This window comes from Rattus norvegicus, chromosome 10, assembly GCF_036323735.1.
Source record: "Rattus norvegicus strain BN/NHsdMcwi chromosome 10, GRCr8, whole genome shotgun sequence".
NCBI classification, from domain to species: Eukaryota; Metazoa; Chordata; class Mammalia; order Rodentia; family Muridae; genus Rattus; species Rattus norvegicus.
Window position 1 is genome coordinate 1,140,726 of NC_086028.1, and position 23,016 is coordinate 1,163,741.

A 23,016-nucleotide genomic window follows, 5' to 3' on the forward strand; every position below is an offset into this window, starting at 1 on the left:
AGCTACATCTCAGCCTTTGTTTGTCTGGGTTTGATCCCAGGACCGTGTACATGATAGGGAAGCTCTCTAAGGCTGGACCTAGTTCTGATATTTCCATTTGTCACCTGGCCCACAGAAGACCATGCACACCTGAGCACAAAGAGCACCCCTTCCCTGCACTGCAGTGGGGTAGGCAAAGGGGTGCTTGCTCACTGGACTGACCAGACCCACAATAGGGTAGTGGCTAGCCTTTTCTACTCCAACTATGATGAAAAACTCCTTGAAAACTGTTTCTTTTATTTTTGTTTTTTCTCCTGTGTATGGGTGGGTCCTGGGGGGTGGGGGAGATACATATACTACAATGTGTATGTATAAGGCAGGAGACAATAGGAGTCAGTTCTGTCCTTCCACTACATGGGTCGGAGATTAAACCCAGGTTGTTAGGTTAGAGGCAAGCACCGTTATCCTCTAAGCCATCTCAACCACCTATACCTGCTTCATAAGCTAAAGAAAATGTGGGAAATATGACCCTCAGCCTCACCAAACTTTGCTTAGTTCCTAAGCTTCACACTGACAAAAGGGAAAACCAAGATACACAGATGACTCTGAGACAGACACCTAGAGAAAAGTAAACCAAGACATGCTAGCAGGCATCTGGACCACATAACACATACCACCTCCCTGAGGCCACAGGAAAGAGATATGTAGATATAACAACTGACAGGAACTCAGAGACCCCAAGGAGCTGATTGTCTCATTGTTACTTCCTCTTGAGAGGTCAGAACAAGCTTCAGAAAGGAAGACACTAAGGCCTGCCTAAGTGGTGATGGGAAAATGACAATCCAAAAGGTGCCTATGAAGGGCCTGACTTCAGGGACAGCTCAAATGTAAGAAAAGGCTCAAGGGGCTGGGGATTTAGCTCAGTGGTAGAGCGCTTACCTAGGAAGCGCAAGGCCCTGGGTTCGGTCCCCAGCTCCAAGAAAAAAAAAAAAAAAAAAAAAGAACCAAAAAAAAAAAAAAAAAAAAGAAAAGGCTCCTTCCTGTTAGGAAAAGCTACAACTGTCTGGACCATGCTGCTCTGGGAATGGCCCTATCTAGATAGGAATTTGTGTCTTACCCTTCTGGGCAAAGCAGCTACAAAGCACAAAGTGGAAAATCCACTTTACCCTCAGATTCTTCAGGCACTTATCTCAAAGCACCTATAACAGCCTAGAACCAAATTCTGTGGAATCCCCTGGTCATTCTAGTAAACCAAGCACAAGGCCCTGGGCCTGATATTCTGTTAGGAAAAGTGAAATGAGTTATAGGAACTCCAACTTTTAATTTGCTGAACTTGGCAATACACACCTGCTATCCCAACATAGGAGCAATTAAGGCAGGGGGATATCAAGTTTGAGACCAGCCTCGGCTGTATATCGAGATTCTGTCTCAAAACAAAAACAAAACCCTGGACATAGTCACAAGCATAGTCACAGCCTGTGCTTGTCACCAGCAACCCAGGACGAACCCTCAACATCACACGATAGCAATGCAAGCTAGAACTAGACCCCGATGCTGCAAGGACTATGGCCTCCTGCACCCCTAGAAAACAGCCACGTGAAGGGTGGAGAAAGTTCACGCGTGAGGATTTTAGGGTGGTGACCTGATGAACAAACTTAAGACTTGTCTATTATCTCAATGTGAGCTCCCTGCACCCACTGTCACAAAATATCTTCATGTCTACCTCCTTTCCCAACTCCCAGTAAGTTTCCTCATTTCTGTCCTGTGTTGTGGACTGCCCTGGTGCTGTCTGTATTTTGCTGCTAATTCTGCTTCCTCAAGAGGGGCTGCCCCGATGAGCTGCCCCGATGAGCTGATCATGTAATCAGATGACTCCACATGAACCTTCTCCCCATTTTAACTGGTCAAATAAAGGCTGAACCTGTATTGGGCAGTTGAAGGGAAAGGTGAGGCTGGAAGCTTTAGAGGAGGAAGGGGATACAAGAAGATGAAGGAAGATGAGGAAAAAGGAAGATGAAGCAGAAGCATGTGGCCTGGAGAAGCTATAAGTAGCAAGGGATCTCATAGCTAGGGATAGAGTAGTATATCGGCCCAATCTAGGCATGCAGCTCATAAATATTAAAACGGAGCTATGTGTTCTTTGCACGGGCTTATTGGAATTGGAGATTTACTGCAACAGCCCTGCTCAGTTTCAGTGCACAATTAGCAGTGCCATGATATTGACACTTTATCAGAGGGAAAGCCTGTGATAAAGGCTTGGGACAAGCTCACCAGGAAGCTTCTCATGTTTAAGACAAGAGTGCTCACATTTCTGCCAGTGGCCATCATAATATGCCCTTAAGTGACCCAGATGTGGTGGTTAATCAAATGGTTTGATCCCACCACAAGCCTTCGAGGTAAGTGCTGTTTTCATTGTCCACTGCAGAAACTTAGGCACAGATTACAAACGCCTGACTGATGCACACCAAGGAGAGTGATCCCAGCAAATTCAGTGGCTTGTGAAAACCTATCACTCTCCATCATGGTTCCAGATCAAGATACCAAGCAATCCGCACTGAGCATGATGATGCCATCTATCATCCTAACTACTGTGAAAGCAAGAGGATCACAAGTTTCAAGTCTTCTGCAGGCTACAAATTGAGTTCATGCCTAAGTTTGGTAATGTAGTGAGACCCTGTCCTAAAAGAACAGAAAAGGGGCTGGGGATGTAACTCAGTGGTGTTAGAGTGCTTGCCCCAACACCTCACAAAAGAAGGAAGGAAAAGAAAAAAATGAGAAAGAAATAATAAAGCCACTGCCTCTCAGTCAATAGAATTCTACACGCCCTGCCTCTGCACTGCTGCTCGCTGACACTCAATTACCTTTAATGGAAAGGCTGAGTGTGATTGGCAAGGTACCTGCCTGGCCAGATCAAGGACTTGCCAGCAGCTGCACTCTGTCTCCAATGCCAGCTGTCTTCTTGTCTCTACCAGCCACATGCCTAGGCCAGCTTGTTTATGCCAAACCCAGACCAAGAGACAGCAACAAGCTCTCCCTGTCACCCAGCCACCAGCCACTCACAGCACGTGGCTCCTACCAGGCCCCAGGAAAGAAGTGTTCTCCAAAGCTGCTGTTGCTATCCCTGCCAACATGGGTACTAGGGTAAGGCTCACCTGTTAACATGAGCTCACTGTCACAAAATGTCTTCATGTTTCCATTCTTTCCCATATCCCTGTAAGTTTCCTTGTTTCTGTCCTGCTCAGTTTCACTGCACAACTAGCAGTGTCATGATACTAACACCTATATCTTACTTTTTGGTGTGTATGTAGTATGTGTGTGCGCATGCGTGTGTGTGTGTGTGTGTGTGTGTGTGTGTGTGTGTGTGTGTGTGTATGCACATGCAGGTGCATAAGCACACATGTATATGGAGGCCAGAGGTTGATATTTAGAGTCTTTCTTAGTCACTATCTTACTCCTTGAATCTATAATTGAACCTACAACTTTCCAATTTGTTTATCAAGCTACATTGCCCTGGGGATCTCTTTCTTGACTTCTATGCTTTGTTCTTAACCCTATCTCAGGACTGACACTGCTGCAGTTCCAAGACCCTGCAAATCAAGCAGACTACTAGCATGACATTGTCGACAAAGCACAGATGCAAAGTCAAGTGACTGTCCAATCCTCTGGTTCCCAGAAGCAGAGACACTGAGCCCAGCCATGGGTCTCCTCACTGTGAACTCCTAATGTCTGAGGCTATCCTGATGTGTGATTCCCTCTACACATCAGTAGCAGCCTTATCCCCTCACCCTGTCTTGGGACCATCAAAAGAGTTACTCCAACTACCATGTGTCCCCTGGGTTAAGACAACAGCACAGCACTGAGAATACTGAGCAGTCTGGCTAGTTTCAGAGTTTTTCCCGTTTTTTTACAGTACAGATATATACTCAGTACTCCACATCCACAGGCCCTGCATCCTCAGATTCAACTAACTTCACACTGAAAATAAAGGCCAGTGAGATGTCTCAGCAGTTAACAGTGTCTGCCATCAAGCCTAATGACCAGAGTTGGATTCCCAGAACCCACATAATAGGATAAAATTGATTTCCTCAAGTTGCCCACTCATCTCTACATATAAACATACACACACACAAAATGTTTTTTAAAAGTTTAATATTGTATCTGATAATAAAATTGCATTGTGCTGAACTATTTTCTTGTCATTATTCCTTAAACAATAAAGAACAGGATTCACATTTCATTCAGTGCTACAAGTCCTCTACCGTCAACTTAAAAGTATATGGGAGAATGTACGTGGGTTTTATGCAAATACCAAATCATTTCACATGTGGAAACTGAGCATTCAGGGATTTGAGAATTTGAGGGCATTCAGAAGTAATACACTGTGGATCCTAGTGGGCAACTTAATTCCCTTTAACATTGTTGTGTAAACTCATAAATATGACAAGCCTGAGCTTCACAGATATTTCAAAGTTTTAAAACACTGGTGTGGGGGTGTGTGTGGGTGTGTGTGTGTGTGTGTGTGCGCACGCACACACCTGCTCATGAGAGCCTACACATCCCATGGCACACATGTGAAGATCAAGACACCTTTGCAGAAGTTGGTTCTCTCCTTGCACTTTGTAGGTCCCCAGAACTGAACTCAGGTTGTCAGGTTTAGCAGTTAAGTGCCCTCACCCATTAAGTCATCTTGCCAGCCCTCACAGATATTTTAACTAACTGGAAACTTCCTTTGGGATTAATTTTTTAATTAAATTAGATTGTTAACAACAATCTAAAAGAAATAAGTAGATATGTCTGTGGCAGACACCGCTGGATGCTTATTCAACAACCACCCCTAGCTAGCTCCCACAGAGCACATAACCACATGCTAGTTTCCCCTCCTGTGCAGCCAGAAATGGTCATGTAAATACAGTTCCAGCCAAGAAAGCAGAAACTGAAGTCTGCACTGCAGGCAAAAGGGCCTTTTTGGGTAGGACCTGTGCTTTCACAAATAAAAGGAAATACAGGAGACTGGAGGTAGTTCTTCCTTCAGACCTACAGGTATTTGTTAGAGCTACAGCAACCATTTCGGAGCCTGGAAGAAAAGAAAATGAAAACGGCCAGGATAACAATGCCAGCCAACAATAAGAGGTTGGGATTCCTGATATGTAAAAATAAAAAGAGAATACCTTCATGCATAAATAAGTTCCCTAGTTAGGTTTTCTGCTTCCTAAAACCAAATGCAATTCTAAAAGATAGAAAGCAAGATACAGGACCTGGGAGATGATTCAGTGGGATCTAAGTAAGAGTTTGGATACCCAGGACTCATAAAAAGCCAGGCAGGTCTGGTAGCCCCTCCTATAATCCCAGAGCTTAAAAGAAATCCACAGGGCAAGTTGGCTAGCTAAACAAACAAATTGGAAAGACCATACCACGAAAAATAAGATAGTGACTAAGACTCTCAATATAAGCTCTAGCCTCTATATGCATGTACATATGCACCTGCACACACACACACACACACACACACACACACACACACACACACATACTGAATACACACAAGAAGAAAGTAAGATATAGGTGTCTATAACATGGCACTGCTGTGAAACTGAGCAGGGTAAAAACAAGGAAACTTACAGGGGCATGGAAAAGGAAAGGAGCCCTCACCCTGAAATCAGGTGGACAGGCAAGAATTTAAATGCAGTTAACAACACCTGCTGCGGGGATCACCAACAAAGCACCAAGAAGATAACATTCCCTTCTTAGAGTCATAGTTAACACTAACATAGCAACCAATCAGGCAGGCTTACACCCTGAATGCAGGTGACTTTGGCAATGCCCCTTTCTTCTCCCAGACATCATCTGGGAATCTCAAATGAGATTGTCATTTTTGCTTATAGTAAGAATAACTCATCTTCCTGCATCTGTGATCAAGACTTTTATCTTAACAACTGTCACCCTGTGAGGTCACAGTAATCTCATCTAGGTCCCTTAGAAGCTCTTTGAAAATAATAATGCCCTATAATTATTGAAAAGACAATGGAATGTTCCTTTCAAAGAAGCACTAAGTTACCAGCCTGAAATCTAATAAACCTTTGAGAGCATGGTGGAAACTATGGATTGGACAAGGACATGAGATCTGGAGTAGGGATGAGGAGCCCCATAGGGCACCTGGAAAATCCAAAGTCCAGCCCACCCCCAACAGTCCTGCACACAGAGGCTTTCTTTTTTTTTTTTTTTTAAGATTTATTTATTTATTATATATGAGTACACTGCAGGTGTCTTCAGACACACCAGAAGAGGGCACCAGATCCCATTACAGATGGTTGTGAGCCACCATGTGGTTGCTGGGATTTGAACTCAGAACCTCTGGAAGAGCAGTCAGTGCTCTTAACTGCTGAGCCATCTCTCCAGCCCACACAGAGGCTTTCAAACAAGCCCTGGTAGGCTGGAGTGGGGAGTGCCAAGGGGTCATTTGTAGCAAAATATTTAATTGCGGTCACGTTTACATTCATCTGCAAGTAAATATCTGTTACTTAAGAAAAATGGGTTGTATCCAAGATAGATTATCAGTGAAATCACAGAATAAAGAATATGAAGGGGGGTTGGGGTACTTTTTTATACGATTTCAGATCCCCAAATTTGGGAGACAGAGGATTTCTGTGAGGTAGAGGTCAACTATAGCTGCATAGTGAGACCCTGTCTTAAAACAAAAACTATTTCAGAGTCTAACTGGTGGCCAACTTACACTTCAGAGGCTGAGCCAGGAGGATCAGAAAAAAACAATGCATTCAGCTTTTATGTAGAGGGGTCTAAAAGCTATGCACACCAAGGAACCAGTAAGATTGTGTCTAAAAGAATGGAAAGTATCTTTACTTTTCCTTTTTCTGTTTTTGTTTTGTTTGTTGAGACAGAGTCTCATACAACCCAGGCTGGCCTTAACTCACTATGTAGCTGAGGATGGCCCTGAACTCCTGATCCTCTTCACAAGCTGGGATCACAGGCATGCACCTGCTTCTTTATCCTTTCTCTAAACATGTTTTTAAGTATGTGAGAGTATGTGTTCGCGCCCACAGAGGTCTGAGCCTGGATCAAGTGAAGCTGGTGTTACAGGCAATCTTGAGCTGCCCAATGCATACCCTGGGACTGAACTCAGGTCCTCCACAAGAGGCAGCACATGCTCTTAACCTCTGATTCATCTCGCCAGCCTCTGTACTTCCATTTTATATAAACTGTCCTCCTCACATACCAAAGAAAAGACTGTGTGAAGGAACACTGTCTCCTCCTCCTCCTCTAGAAGCCAGGGGTGTGGGACCCTAAGATGTCACACGTGCTAACAAGTACACTAACACTAAGCTCAGCCTCAATTTACCTTTTTTCTAAGACTATGTTACCCAGGCTGTCCCTGAATTTCCTTTGTAGCCCAACCTGCCCTTGAGCTCTCTATCCTCCTGCCTATATGGCCCAGATTACAGGCCTGTGTCCCTTTAAATAACTCAGTCGCTGTGGTGTTGGGAGAGTTTTAAAACTTGAACTACATGAATTCACCCACCACAGCATCCGTGGCCAGCTCCAGTCTGCACTGGATTTAGGTAGAGAGGTTTGTTTACACATGAGCTTCAAAGGGAGCTGCAGACACAAGTTTGGTGTCAGAACTAAATGAAAAAAGAAAAGAAAAAGAAAAAGACATGACTGCTTCTCCTCCATATGGAGAAGAGAAGTTTGTTATAGATATGTGGAGACATAGCCAGAGGCAGACATATGTAGGGAGTCCAGAGTGGACATGACCCTGGACTGAGTGGGCGATGGGGAGGGGAGGGAAGAAGAGAACTGAGAACAGAATCAAGTACAGCAGCCAGGAGGCCAAAGGTACAAAGACAGGAGCAGGTAACCAGAATGTCTGGACTACATAGGGAAGAGCCTCTAAGGGAAGGACAGCCCAGAATCTGAGATAGAGAGTTCAGGGTAGGGGTGAGGTATGCCAGCCAAACCCCTGTAACAAGGAGGGACTGGGGGATACTGGGAAAACCTGGAGGCCTAGTTAGTCCATTTTGATATGTTAAATAGGCACATCAGCCTTTGTCTGGGGCTTGAAATTTAACAGTGACACCCCCTGCTCACTTTGCCCCAGGCTTCATGCCTGCCTCCCCTACAGCCAAGCACCCCAGTTACCCTAGACAGAGTACCCTGAAATGTCTCAGAGAGATGGGTTGGGAGTCTACCTAGAGCCAGGAAAGACATAGCTGGGTTCTGGCCTGATTCTGCCACAGCTTGAATGAGCCCAAGATGATTACCACACCAAAAAAAAAAAAAAAACAAAAACAAAAACCCTATACTGTCTCTACTGCCCCTTACTGTTCATCCACCGTATCACCACAGAATGGAGTCTGCCTAGAATACCTACTGTGTACAGTGCACTGCACTGAGTAGCCTTGTTAGTGCCCCTTTCTTTCCCTACAAGATGCACAACATGGACCTGAGATCCCTCATCAGCCTACACCTCAAATCCCAGTGCTGGCCAGGTGGAAAGAGATAAATCCTTGAGATCCTCCCAGAAGCTAGTATAGGTGAATCTATGAGCTGTATGTTCAGTGATAGACCCTGTCTCAAAAAGTAAGGTAGAGAACAGTAAAGAAAGACACCAAACATCGACCTCTGGCTTCCACATGTATGCATACACACAGGCATGCAGATCTGAGAACATAGAAAAATATGTAGCATGACCCAATTTACATATAAGGAAACAGAAGCCCCTATAAATCCATCAAGTAGCCCACTCCATGTGCTGGGAAGTAACAAGTTTTCAAGTCCATCTGCTTTTACACCTGGCATTGATTCCAGCCACATATCTCCAGATTTCTTTGGAACACACCTTCCCTCCAGATAAACCCTCAAGGATTAACCTCAAGGGAGCCTTTTCTCCATTCCTTCCTCCTACCAAGAATACTGCCATCTAGAGGCAGGTCAGCTCTCTCCTCAGCTGGGAGCATGAAGTATCCCACCAGAGTTCATGAATCACACGTGAGACCAAGAAAATAGGAAAACCTGGTTAAGTTACAGCTGCAGGAACCAATGTACTGATACGGAACACATCCTACGTTAAGAAACCAATGAAGCCTTATGAAAGCTCTGAAATATATGCAGACCTAATTACAACTCCAAAGTCACCTTCCCAGACCTGGTGAATCCAACCTTCATGTAAGCTACTAGTCTCCAGCCTTCTCTTACAGAGGGACCAGATAGGAGAGACCCTGTCACTGTCATGCCTCTTTTCATCCATTTTGTTTTGTCTGTGCTGCCTCATAGATGCTAGACAAATGTTCTACTACTTAGCTAAGTTACCAGTTCTCATCTATATGTTGGGTTTTGTTTAAGGGAGAGGTATGTGTTGCCTTTGTCTTTGTTTTGTGTGTTGTATTTTGAGATAAAGCCTCAAATACCCCAGGCTGGTCTGGAACTCACTATGTAGCAGAGGACAACCTTGAACTTCTGATCCTCCTATCTCCACCTCCAGAATGCTAGGATTGCACCACCATACCCAATGTATAGAATTGGTGCTGGTGACGAAATCAAGGGCTTTGTGACTGTTAAACAAGCAATCTCCCATCTAGGCTACATCCCCAGCCCTTCATCTACTTTTAAGAACTGGCTCTTAAGAACACTAATCAGAATGGAGTATAGCTCAGTGGTACAGAACTTTACCCAACATGAATGAGTGAATGAGGCCTTTAGGTAGATAGCCCGCAACATACATACACACACACACACACACACACACACACACACACACACCCCACACACACCACTCTCACGACAGGACAACAACAACAACGACAGCTACCATGCTAGAACTGTGAACTAGTCAACGCTTTTCTGAAAAACAAAGCAAAGGGTGGGGTGTAACCTTTTTGAATGTTCTGAGCTATTCCTTCTACTTCAGGGATTGCTTCCAAGGAAAGAAGCCAACAGGCCCTATGTTCATAGCATCAGTACGACAATGTTTGCTATTAAGGAAAAAAAAAAAGAGGAACAAAGGAGGGAAAAAAAAATACTATTTTGACTTCAGTGTCAAACCACAGCCAATAATGACATGAGTTATAGTTCACAGGTACAAGGAAGTGTGGTGGAGTGCTAAAGGTTGTTGTTATAAGGCTATGTGAAGGTGGGAATTTCTTATAACAGCAAATATCATAAAATGGAATCTAACTGACCACCATGATCACTCAAAACCCAAGAGAAGACTAAGCCTTAAGGATTAATATGCAAACAAATATGAAATGGCCCAGGAAAGAAGTTTTACAATGCTCAGGAGAAATAGAGGGCCAAGGTCTCCAGCACACTGTATACCCCAACAAATTAACAGGAAAAAGACCATCAAAATACATAAGGACATACATACAGTCTTACTTTCACTAATTTCCAGAAAGGGTCTTATTAAGTTGCCAGGGCTGACTCAGAAGTCACTCTGTAACTGAAGCAGATCTTGTACTTGTGAGCCTCCCACCTCAGCTTCCCAGATCTCTAGGAGATACTGACTTAGATTTGAACAAATGAGTTGTTGTTGGTTTTGTTTTTGTTGTTTATCACAGTCTCATGTCTCAGTGATTGGCCTCTACCTCATAAGCTGTCTCAACCTGAGATCATAGGTATGCACTATCACACCCAGCTAGAAATGAGAATTTTCATGCATTTACATTCAGAAAAGACTAGCTATATACTTCTTGAAAAATAATCAGCCTTTATATTGCAGGTTAAAAATAATGTAATTTTGACTCATGCACAAGGATACATATTAGATAAAAGGGAACTCTAGGCAAACAATGGTCTATATCACAGTTCTGTAACCTGGAATATTATATATCTTGTGGAAAAGATTAGTAAGATTCTATGTATCTATGTGGGTGGCAAAAGCATCAGCAGAATAAAGATTATAATCTATGCAGGCTTAAGTATGTTATTTCTTTCATAAGCAGGTGGAAGGACATGGCTACAGGCTGATCCAAAAGAACAGCATCTACGTTAACACATCTGTGTGGTTTGTTTGACTACAGAGCATGTGTGATTTTTATAATCAGAAAACTTTGTGCTGCAACTAGAAACTTTATGGGGGAGGGGGAGGTCATAGGACAGGATGTAAGTAAAGGCTTACATATTACCTAACTGCTAATTCAAAGCACTTCTTAAATAACATGGTAAAAAAAAAAAAAAAAAAAAAAAAAAAGCTCAGTATTTAAACACAACTTTGAAAAATTGGAAGGGACCCAGGGACCCAACCGCCCTCATTTGGTCTCCTGATCTCAACTCCCTGGTATGCAAGCTTTAACTTCTCTGAGCAAAATCCTCTCACATCCAGAAAAGCAGCTCCAACAGGCTTCCTGCTTGCTCAAGACTCATACGCCTTGAATGCAGTAGGTATTTAGTAAGTATTAGTGGGTCATTTGTGGGAGTGTAACTGTTATTGACCTAGCAATTAACTAGCAAATATCAAAAGGTAAATATTTCTTAAGCAGGCAACTTCTGGTGAGGAAACTTACTCTGCTGACTCATATGCATCTATTTGGTCACAGAACATGATCAGGAATGTACACACACACACACACACACACACAAACACACACACACACACACACACACACACACACACACACACACACATCCCAGCTCCATACCCTCCCCACTGCTGATTAACCAGCTGAATAACTGATAATGACCCTGACAGTCACCAAGAGGAAACAAAGTGAGACATTGGCTTCTTAGCTTTTCCACAGAAAAAAGGAAGCCTCAAAAAGAAATGTAACTTACCTTGTTCTTTCTAATTCTACAAACTACCCAGAAGGATATTGCCTCTTACAGTTAAGTGAAGGATACAAGATACAGAATATTTACAGTATGAAAAATATAGGGAGGAAATGTGCACACGTAAATACAAACAGTGCACATGTGTACTCGAACTTGCTCACTCTCTCTCTCATCATCGTCATCATCGTCATCGTCGTCGTCTTCGTCGTCAATGCTCACTTCAGAGGGGAATGGACAGGGAAGAACACTGAAACCTGACTTTTCTCTTCATATTCTTGATTATTCACCGTTGCTTTTTTAAAGCAACAGCACTGTCCAGACTTAATAGACCTTGAACAAGTCTGAAATTCCCTCACAGGGTTATAAAAAGGGAGCGGGGGGGGGGGGGCACTAAGGGGTACAGCTCAGTGGTGTCCTGTGCTGGGGCTATAGCTCAGTTTGTACAAAGCCCTGGGTTTGACCCCCAACAACAGAAGTAGTAGAGCATACCTATAATACCAGCACTTGGGAGGTGAAGTCAGTTCAAGGTTATCCTTGGCTACATAGGGAGTTTGAGAGCAGCCTAGACTAAAGGCTGTTTCAAAAAAGAAAGGGGAAAAGCTGCAGTTAAATTTTTAAAGCTGTTTTCTAAAAGCCAGTAGAACATCCACCTAGCCAAAAAGGAAAAACCTATATTGATCATTAGCTGTTTGCAGACTCAAAGGAAAGTGGCAATCCCAGCTCGGGCTCACTCGGAGAGGTTCTGAGCCACAGATGAGACAGGGGTAAGAATGGGAGACAGTGTACAAGCTTAATTTAAACACAAGGAGGTCTGGGGCTAAGATACAGCTCAGAGAGCATTTGTGTTCCATCCCCCGCACAGCAACCCCATTTGCCCCAACATAGATCAAAGGCTCTGACTGCTCTAGACAAGTGCTTGCTCTCTCCCTGGCCTGGGATTTCCAGGCCCTTTCTGTTAGGCATCATACGCCTGTGAAAAACTTGAAGCAGGACTTTAATGAGATTTCTACTGGCCTGTAATTCCTCTGAGCTAAAATTCAGTGATACAGAGCTGGGAATGGAACTGAGGTGGCAGAGTGAAGCCAATTTCCATCCCCAACTCTGAAGAAATTGAGACACTGATGCTCCCAGCACTCAGAATGTAGAAGCAGGAGATGAGAGGTTCAAGAGCATCCGCTGCTACATGTAAAGTTCAAAGCTAGTTTGGGCTGCATGCCACTCTATCTCAAAAAAATACATAAGGACTGGATATGGCTCAGCAGTTAAAAACCCAGGCTGCTCAATTTCAAGAACCACATAGCAGCTCACAACCATCTGTAACTATAGTTCCAGAGGATCCCTCTCTTGGGCTCTGTAGGCACCAGAGAAGCATTGGATGCACACTCATACACATAAAACAAAAATTTTTAAGTATGTGCATGTGCTTGCAGTGCATGTACATTCTATTCTATGCTACTCCTGACTATATCATGCTCCTCAGGACCTCTGCATGGGTTTTCCCTCTTTGTAGTACATAGCCAGTTCAACAACCAAGATAGTCACTTCTTGTTAAACCCTAGTTCCTCCTGGTTTAAGTCTTTGCGTGGTTTACAGTGATCTGGAATCGTTTGGGGCATCCCTGGCACAAACCCCATGAGTTCATGGACCTGGCCTATCTCGTTCAAGACTACATTCCCAGTATCCAGAAAAAGCTAAAACATCTACTAGATACTCAATAATTTAAAAAAAAAAAAAAAAATGGGGGAGAGCTGGGGGATGTTCACTGTGGAGAAACAAGGGGACAAATCCAGGATCTTAAAAGACACACCCTTGGGCTGGAGAGATGGCTCAGTGGTTAAGAGCACTGACTGCTCTTCCAGAGGTCCTGAGTTCAATTCCCAGCAACCACATGATGGCTCACAACCATCTGTAATGAGATCTGATGCCCTCTTCTGGCATGCAAATACACACAAATACACACACACACACACACACACACACACACACACACACACACACACACACGGTGGGGTAGACCAACAAAGACATGCAGAAAGAGAATTAAAAGTAGGCATCGAAGAATGTATGTTTAATCTTACATTACATTGTGCCCAAAAATTAATTAAAAAAAATGCCAGGAGGCAGTGGAACATACTTTTAATCCCAGCACTTGGGAGGCAGAAGCAAGTAGATCTCTGAGTTCAAGGCCAGCCTGGTGGGCAGTGTCCCACGACAGCCAGGGCTGCACAGAAAAATCCTATCTCAAAAAACCCAAAACGTAACTAATTAGTTACTTAATCACAGTATTCTGGAGCCAGAGCAAGGCAATCTCTGTATGTTTGAAGCCAGCCTGGTCTATATAAGTTCCAGGCCTACCAGAGCTATATAGGAAGACCCTGCTTTGACGATGATGGTGACGATGATGATGATGATGATGGTGGTGGTGGTAATGTTGATGAACCTTTTTTTTTTTTAAAAAAAATCTATAGGTCAGCCTTGGTGGAACACATCTTCTAATCCCAGTACTTGGGAGGCTGAAGCAAGAGAATCAAGAGCTTGAAGCAAGCCTGGACTACATAATTAGGATCCAGGCCAGCCTTGTCCCAAACAAAGCAAAATAACCTGAGTAAGGTGAGCTCCAATTCAGTTATCTTTAGGTTAGGCTATGAAGCAATAGAACGCAATTCAAATACTAACAAACAGACTCACGAGGTCTCCACTCAGGAAGGGAGTCAACCAGGTGTGAGAAAGTACAGCAAAGACAATGATACTTGGCCTTGCAAAAGAGCAACAACAAGGAGGAGTGGATCCACAAGGCCTGTTTTCCAGGAGAGGCTTCAGAGGCCCAGGGCTATTCAATATTATAAGGGAAGCCAGAAATCCAGGTGTTTCTGCAAAAATCCTCCAGAAAGTAATAGCGGAGATGATAGTAGTTCACATAATTAAAATAAAGCTAAAAACCACAGCTGGTGAGGGTGCACACCAGCCCTTGGGAGGAGCACAAGCAAAAGAATCTGGAGTTCAGGGCTGCCTTCAGCTGTACAGCAAGTTTGATGCCAGCCTGACTATGAGACCCTATCCAACGAAACAGAGCTGGTGAGACAATTCAACAGGTGAAGTCACTTTGCATGGTAAGAAGAGAAAACCAACTCCTGAAACTTGTCCTCCTACCTCCACATACATCATGGCACTGATGTGCCCACCCACTTCCAAATCAATAAATACGTGCACTGAAAAAATAAAAGATTGAAGATTAATAAATAAAGCCAAGGCAAGCTAGAGACAGGCTGGTAAACACACTCACACGCAGCAAAGTCTACTGGTACTGGTCTAAGCAGCTAATGTAGGAGGATAGTTAAGTTCTAGGCTAGCCCGAGCTACAAAGCAGGATCGTCTCAATAAACAAAAACACAAAACAACAAAAAGCCAGACAAGGTGCCTTATACCTTGAATCTCAGTACTTGGGAGGTAGAGGCAGGCAGCCTATGAATTCAAGGCTAGCCTGGTCTACACATCAAGTTTCAGAACATCCAGGGCTATACAGGAAGCTGTCTCTAAGTAAATAGACTTTATTTAGTTTTATTTATTTGCTGAACTGTTGGTTGAGCCTACTGGATGCAAAGCAGTGGACCCAAGGAAAAACAGATGAACATGACCTTAGTGGACTATTACAAAAAAAAATACAAGTAGCTGAACACAGACTAGCATTTTATCCTGAATGTCTCAGAGAGAGACTTCTGAGCTGCTTGAAAGCTATACTAGGGTGTTAGGTCATTTATTCATTGAGTAATTACTGACTCTGTCTTAGATACTAGGATTAGAGTCACAAACACACACACAAATAAAGAAGCACGTAAACTGTTTGATGTATGAGAAAAATTAAGAGCAATGAGGTAGGAGAAGAAAACTGGGCACACAAGAAGTGGCAGGGGTCAGGAAAACGATGCCTGGAGAGCCCAGTAACTGCAATGACTAGGACGAGAGAGAGCAGGGTCAGATGCTCCTGGGCTGAGGAGCCACTGAAGGTGCTGAGCAGAGCAAGGTGAGGGTCTGCGGTGTCTCTTAGCAGGATTCCTCTGGGCTGGAACTGGAGTTACTTACGGAGAAGAGAAGCGCTTGCTTTGCTGTTACCAGGCCCAAGATCCTTTCCCCAGACTACAAAAGAATAAAACCAAAAGCATGCTGCCTGCCTGCCTGCCCAACTGACACTAGACTGCAGGGGTCAGAGAGAGGACAGAGAGAGAAGAGTAGCAGGAAGCTGAGTGGGGAGGTACAGGCCTGTTTGTTATTGTAGCTACTGGGGAGGCTGAGGCAGGAGGATCACAAGCTCAGGGGTCACCTAGGCGACAGAAATGAAGGACAGTCTGGGCAGTTTAGTGAGACTCTTGTCTCAAAACAAAAAGTTAAAAGAGGGCTCGAAGGGGTTGGGGATTTAGCTCAGTGGTAGAGCACTTGCCTAGCAAGCGCAAGGCCCTGGGTTCGGTCCCCAGCTCTGAAAAAAAAGAAAAAAGGGGAAAAAAAAGAGAGGAAAAAAGAAAAGAGGGCTAGAGGTGCAGGTAGCTCAGTATGTTAAAACCCTAGGTTCTGTCCCCAGCTCTGCAAAACTAAATACAAGTGTTCAAGTGCAAAAACAAGGTCATAAACAGCACCTTGGGATCCAGGAGGCATCCCTGACAAGTTTTGATACATTTTGCAAGAACAGGCAGACAAAGAGAATAAAAGGGATTAAGAATCAAGGACAAGCTCTGGAAGCTGTGACAGTCTTCAATCCCTGCACTCAGAAGACAGAGGCAGGCCTATGCATTAGAGGCCAGTCTGACCTACAGAGTGAGTTCCAAAACAGACAGCCAGGAAAACCCTGTTTTGAGAAAGAGAAGGAAGGAGGAAAAAGATGGCAAGAAAGAGAAGGAAGAAGGAGAGGAGAAGAGAGAGAAGAGAATCATCATCATCATCATCATAAGATAAGAGCATAAGAGCATAAGAGCATAAGAGCATAAGAGCAGAGAGATGACTCAACAGTTAAGAGCACTGGCTGCTCTTTCAGAGGACCCAGGTTCAATACCCAGCATCTACATGGCAGCTCACAAGTTTCTGCGACCCCAGTTCCAGGGGATCTTACACACACACACACACACACACACACAGAGAGAGAGAGAGAGAGAGAGAGAGAGAGAGAGAGAGAGAGAGAGAGAGAGAGAGAGAGAGATACATGCAGGCAAAACACCAATGCACATAAAATAAAAATAAATTATTTTTTAAAAAAAATCAAGGACACCACAGGATTTGTTCACAAGACAAAAGACCATCTTCCTAAAAGTGCCTCAGCTCCTCCCAGGATACAGTAAGAGGAATGTCCCTAAATCCCCACAGGAGTTCTCTGCAAGTCCTCCAAGTCAAGTTGGCAAGTCACTCACCACCAGGCTCCCAAAGTAAAACCCCTTCGAGAGTAAAAGAAGTCCAATGGGCTCCAGGAAAGGAGACCCCCAGACCCTGGTTCAGCCACAACAGGAGCCACAGCTTTCTCCTGCAAGGCCACAGAGCAGAAACTAGTTTCTCCATCCAGCCCTACCTCAAGGTCCCCAAGCCATTTTTACCTGATTATCTTGGCACCTCACTCTACCATTCTGAGCTGCACACAGATGCTATATCCATCTGGTAAGGGGAAGAAAATAGAGACCTGACTGACTATAGCAATCAATCCACAGGCTTAGGAGGTCAGAGGAAGACAGGTGTGATGGAAGGCAGTGGAAGGCGTTTGAAAAGCAACAAAGTCCTTGGAAGAGGTAAAGGATAGAAGGAGAGAGGGAGAGAAAACCAGGCAGGCTTTCCAAGGCCTGGCTATCCCAGGAGCACCAGCCAACAAGATCCATTTGCCACACTGGTTGGGTACAATGTTCTGGAAGTTGGAAAGCTAGAAGGTGCCACAAACCAAATCAGGCCCGGCAACCAACTCACTCCAGAGTCTGCACTGCCAATCTGCTGCTAAATTTTGTGATGTTCTCAACAGATGCAACAAAAATCAACTATGGAGTCCCACACAACTACAAGCCCTTACATCTACTGAGTACCATGTACCAAGCAGCACTGCTCCCAGTGTTTGCCACGAACTCATTATTACTCAGTACTCAAACTACTACCATTTGCTAGGCTATTCTACATGAGGAAACTGAGGTACAGAGTAGAAGAGTTAACACATTTTAGCTGCAGAGCCAGCTTCTGAACACAGGGCACACAGGGACTTTCTCTGAGCAGTCACCTATACATCTGACTGAGTTTTCCACTATTTCTACACTAGTGATGAAACTGGTACTTTTCCTATCCTTTCTTTATTTCTGTTTTTGTTTATGGAGGCCAGGGAACTGAACATGAGGCCTCACACGAGCTAGGCAAGAATTGTACCACAGAGCTACATATCCAGTCCTTCATAAGTTCACCCAGGTTGGCCTTGAACTTATGGGCCTCCTGCCTCTGCTTCTTCAGTAGCCAGGATGACAGGCCTGCTCCAGGCTTCAGACATACTTTCTAATTTTCTAATTTACTGTGTGTGACAGTATGCGTACATGGACACAAGTGTAAAAGCACACATGTATAGAACAGAGGAGCATGCCAGGTGTCTTCCTCTATCGTTCCTCATATTTCCTTGAGTCAGGGTTTCTCACTGAGCCTGAAACTTGCTCTTTTGGTAAGCTAGCTGACCAGTCTTTCTCCACCCCCTCAATGCTGCAGTTATGGACAAAGCCAGGGCTGGCTGTTTACATGGCTACTGAGATTCAAACTTAGGTTCCCCTGCTTATACGTCAAGTACTCTTGCCCACTGAGCCATCTCCTCACACTTTTTTCTTAAAGTAACTTACAAAGAAAGGTCCAGGACCCTTTTCCCAACCTTTTTCAAAGATCAGCCACAAAACCAGACTACCTCCTACAAGCTCTGCACTCCCACTGAATACAGCAAACCATTGCCAGCTCTTAGCTCCAACTTTCCACTTAGATAACACTGTTTCTCTTTTCTCATCCCAGACCTTTGCCTAAATGAAGGTTCTAAGTTCTCAGCAGCAGACCCTAGCCCAGGAGCAAGACTCGGAGAATGTCCCTAATGGGTAGAATCTTGACTTTTCTAAGCATAATGTTGGTCCTAAAAAGATCTAAGTATCAGGTAGTAAAAAGACAGTAGCCCACACCCACCAAGGAGAGGAAGAGGGAAAAACCCAGAAAATGGCCAGGAAGTAAAAATACAAAGTGCATCAATCTCTTTTGACTCCTTATAAGCTCTGCTTCATTGATTCTGTGGGCTGTGCTCTCCTGTTCTCACACCAGGCTTCTACAATCCATCCTCCCCATCGTCTGCGGTTCCTCAGGTTCCACCTAATATCTGGCTATAGCCCTCTGCATCTGTTCCAGGAAACAGAGGAGCAGTGGATCTGGGGAAGAGCGGATGTGGAGGGAGGAACTAGGAGGGGAGGAGGAAGGAAAAACTGCAGTTGGGATAAAATATATGAGAGAAGAAAAATACAAAGCACAATGTGAGCTAGACCACACATACTGACAAACCCAAAAGACTAGGATGCTTACCCTATACCCCTGTTCTACATATAAACTGAGCACAGTAAGCAATGAAACACTCAAGATGATAAAGGTTTGTTTTCTTTTTTTAAAGATTTATTCATTTATTATATATAAGTACACTGTAGCTGTCTTCAGACACACCAGAAGAGGACATCAGATCCCATTACAGATGGTTGTGAGCCACCATGTGGTTGCTGGGATTTGAACTCAGAACTCTGGAAGAGCAGTCGGTGCTCTTAACCACTGAGCCATCTCTCCAGCCCTCAAGATGACAAAGTTTAGAATGGGGGTGAGGGAAGGGGGATATGGATATGCTGGTGTAACACTTAGCCTTGGAAGACAGGAGCCACCTACTTTAGTTTATTGTCCTTTGAAACACAGTCTCACTCTAGCACGGCTGCCCCAAAACTCAATTCTCCTGCCTCAGCTTCCACAGTGCTGTGATTACAGATATATGCACACCAGGCCAAGCAACCCATTCTGTATTATGTTTGGATTCTCTAGCTAAACAGAAGTTCTTGCTTGCCTGGTTCCAGGACTCCTGAAAGGGGGTATCCAGCAAGCCTAGACCAGTGAGAGGAGGGGCCCAAGGAAGTCTACAAGATGAAACTTGTAAGATGGGAACCTTACACCACTACAGCCAAACACAATTCATCCATCTTCATTTTCTGTAGCAAAAAAATCCCAAGAAGGCAAGAACACAAAGCCAGGTTTCTTGGGTAGGCTTCTTAGCATATTAGAAGGTAGAGAATGCCCCTCAACACTTCTTAGTCATCACTGCCCAACAATAAAATACATCCTGATATGGGCTGGCAAGAGGTTTGACAATAAGCTTGATGACCTGAGTTCAACCCTCAGAACCCACATTGTAGAAGGAGAGTTCCACAAGAGTCTGACTTCCACATGTGCCATGGTATGCATGCACTCATACATACACATTTGTGTATGTGTGTGTATGATGTATATGCAAAAATATACAAACTGGTAGAGACTCTAATGTTTACTTTCCCTCCACCACAAGAGAAGAAAATAATTCAGGAAATACACCAGCATCCCTTGTTAGAGTGAGCCAGATCCCACTGAGTTCTTGCAAAATAATTTTGTTGTCGCCACACCTGGCACAAGGGTAGAGGACACACAGGTGTTCCTTTGTCGCAAATAGGCACCAATCTCTTGCAGACTCCTGAATGCAAATCACAAGCTCTGTTTGCAGCTCTGGAGAAACCACCAGCCTCTTGGCTTTAAAATGAGTCATATATCCGAGTTTCTCGACCAAAACTGGCACCCTCTTAATCCAAAAGTCTCCCAGTGGGCCTTCAGAGGTCACCATTCCTAATGCAGCCTATCAGGGAGGTACCACAAAACAGAACAAATACTTGTGGGCGCTAATCATCAGCTACTAAGAAACAGGGATGGTTTTTCCTGTTTCTCAAACAAAAAGAAAAGTCATTGTGTCCAGGGTTTCCATTGTGCTCACTATCGTATTCAGGATAGTTCGATACAGGAGTGTTCTGGAACAACAGGCAAATCGCATTACGGGAACACAAAATACACAAGCACTGGGGATTAGAGCAGTCAGCCAGGGAACTCAGCCTACCTGGAGAGGGCCTTAAGTCCCCGGGACATCCCCGGAGCGGCAAGGCCTCACTGACTCAGAAAGTAGAAGGCACTCTCTTGGTTACCAGAGTCCCAGGCATTTTCCACTGCGCCCTAAACCTATAAAATGGGACAGAAAGACCCTCCTACCCTCTCTTGGCTTTTCCTTGTTGTTTCCTTAAACTTCCCTGATAGCATTTAAGCAGAAAGGAAAGAGGATGAGAGAGGGGAAAAAATGAAACCAGAGTAACCGGGAGGTAAAACAAACGGTGGGGAACCCCAATACAAGCGGTGGGAAGTCCCTTTCTAGAGTCTGGGCTTCTGCACGGTGCTCAGTGATGGGTGTGTGCGCGGTAAACGGGGATCCTACCCCCATAGCAGGCGTAAAACCCCCAATTTGCTATTTGCTGCCTCCAGATCTGGCCTCCCCTCCCGATGACAGAACCCCAATGCATAGAGGCACCTCCCCGCACACACCCAGCTTTTCCGGAACCGGGTCCCCGGAGTCTGAGAGCGGCGGCTGCGCCGGGGCCCAGGTGGCGAATCCCCGCGTCTGCGGAGCGGGGCTCGGGGTAGGGAGCAGCTGGGTCCGCGCGTCCCAGCGTCCCCCGCGTCCCCTGGGTCCCCGCCGCCCGGTGCCTTGGCCCACCACCTTACCCAGAGCGGATCGGAGCCATCAGAGCTGCAGAAGCTGCTCAGCGCCATGAGGGCGGCCGGCGGAGCTAGGAGGCGCAGCGCCGCGCAGTTGGCTCGCGTCACCGGGATGCAGCCCCGCCCCGCCCCGGCGCGCCCCGCCCCGCCCCGCGCGTGGGAGCCAGCTCCGCCACTAGTTGCCCCGGCCTGGGCCTGCAGGCCGCGTCTGCAGCTCCCACCCACCGCCGGTCCCTAACTAAGACACCGCCGCGAGAACTCTGCGCTAGGCCCTTCCAACCCGGGCTTCCGGGTGATCCTAACCGTACAGCTGTTCCCCTGCTGCGGGAGAACGCTCGGTGCTTGCGTGATTTTAGGACTTTTTCCTTCAGTTGCAGCTGGCGGGGTAGGGATATGAGCTCCCAAAAAAAGGAAAGGGAACAAATGAGGAAACTGAGACCCTCAACGAATAGAAGTGAAGTTCGTTTGAATCAGGAGTCCTGCGATTCCATCCTAAATACTGAGATCTCCATCCTAAATACTGAGATCTTCATCCTAAACACCAGTTTGCCACCCCTCCTCCATGGTCTGCAAAGCACCCTGGGGATTTCTCCCTTTCTGAGCATAGCCAGGAAATAACTCGTTTCCTTATTACTTGGTTTGGGGAATTTGGGAACGGGGTTTCATATAATAAGTAAGTCTAACCTCTAAAGCATGATGTAGTAGAGGATGACCTTGAACTTGTGAGACCCCTGCCTCCCATTTTTTTTTTTAAACAGATTGGGGTTTCTCTGTGCAGCCCCTGGCTTTCCTGAAACTTGATTTGAAAATCAATCTGGCCTTGAACTCAGATATGTACCTGCCTCTGTCTCCCAAGTGCTGGGATTAAAGGTGTGCACCACCATGCCTCCAGTTCTTGTTACCCCAGCCAACAGGGGTGCTGACAACAGAACCCAGAGCTTCCTCCATGCACAGGAACCACTACCAATTGAGCTATGTAAGCCCCTCAAAAATATTTTAATTTAAAAAATAATAAAGTAAATGAGTAAGATAAACAATTTTTTAAAGTCAAGCACAAGCCAGGTCCCCCTCAGTATGAGTAAGGGTTTGGTGGTGGTGGTGGTGGTGTTAGTGAAAGGAAAAAGTTTAAAATTGCCTCCTAGACAAAAGGTGAAGCCAAAAGCGGGCCCTGGAACTGGCTGGCTGTTCCAGAAACTAGCTGATCACAGAAAGAGTAATTCACCCACTCTGTTCCAGAAACTAGCTGACCATAATAGCAGCTGACCATAGTAGCAGGAACTGGTTAACCATAAAGTTAGATTAAAATCTTAAAGAACAATCATGAGAAACAGGAGGTTCTTCCTTGTGAATCGGTATGGTTTTTCCTTTAAATACCCTTTCTCCCAACCATTCGAGGTCGAACTCCTCTACCCCTGTGTGGGATATGAGTCTTAACCCCAGTGTACTGGTTTTTGTCGTCCCTATCAA

The 23,016-nt window shown here is 45.0% G+C and overlaps 1 protein-coding gene across 14 annotated transcripts in view; it reads right to left on the bottom strand.

Moving 5' to 3' along the window:
• The window catches only part of Abcc1 (ATP binding cassette subfamily C member 1), a 140,391-nt gene extending 118,685 nt beyond the window's left edge, over positions 1-21,706 (bottom strand). For 8 of the 14 annotated variants that reach the window (XR_010055129.1, XM_063268401.1, XM_063268404.1 and 5 more), the window contains exon 1: positions 21,556-21,706. Coding sequence is in view for 13 of the 14 variants with exons in the window: in XM_063268401.1 (XP_063124471.1) it covers positions 21,556-21,603 (48 nt within the window). In the remaining variant the exon portion in view is untranslated. The remainder of the gene's footprint in view (positions 1-21,555) is intronic. The other 6 variants (XM_063268407.1, XM_063268406.1, XM_063268408.1 and 3 more) reach the window with 4 other exon arrangements.
• Positions 21,707-23,016: the final 1,310 nt, after the last annotated feature.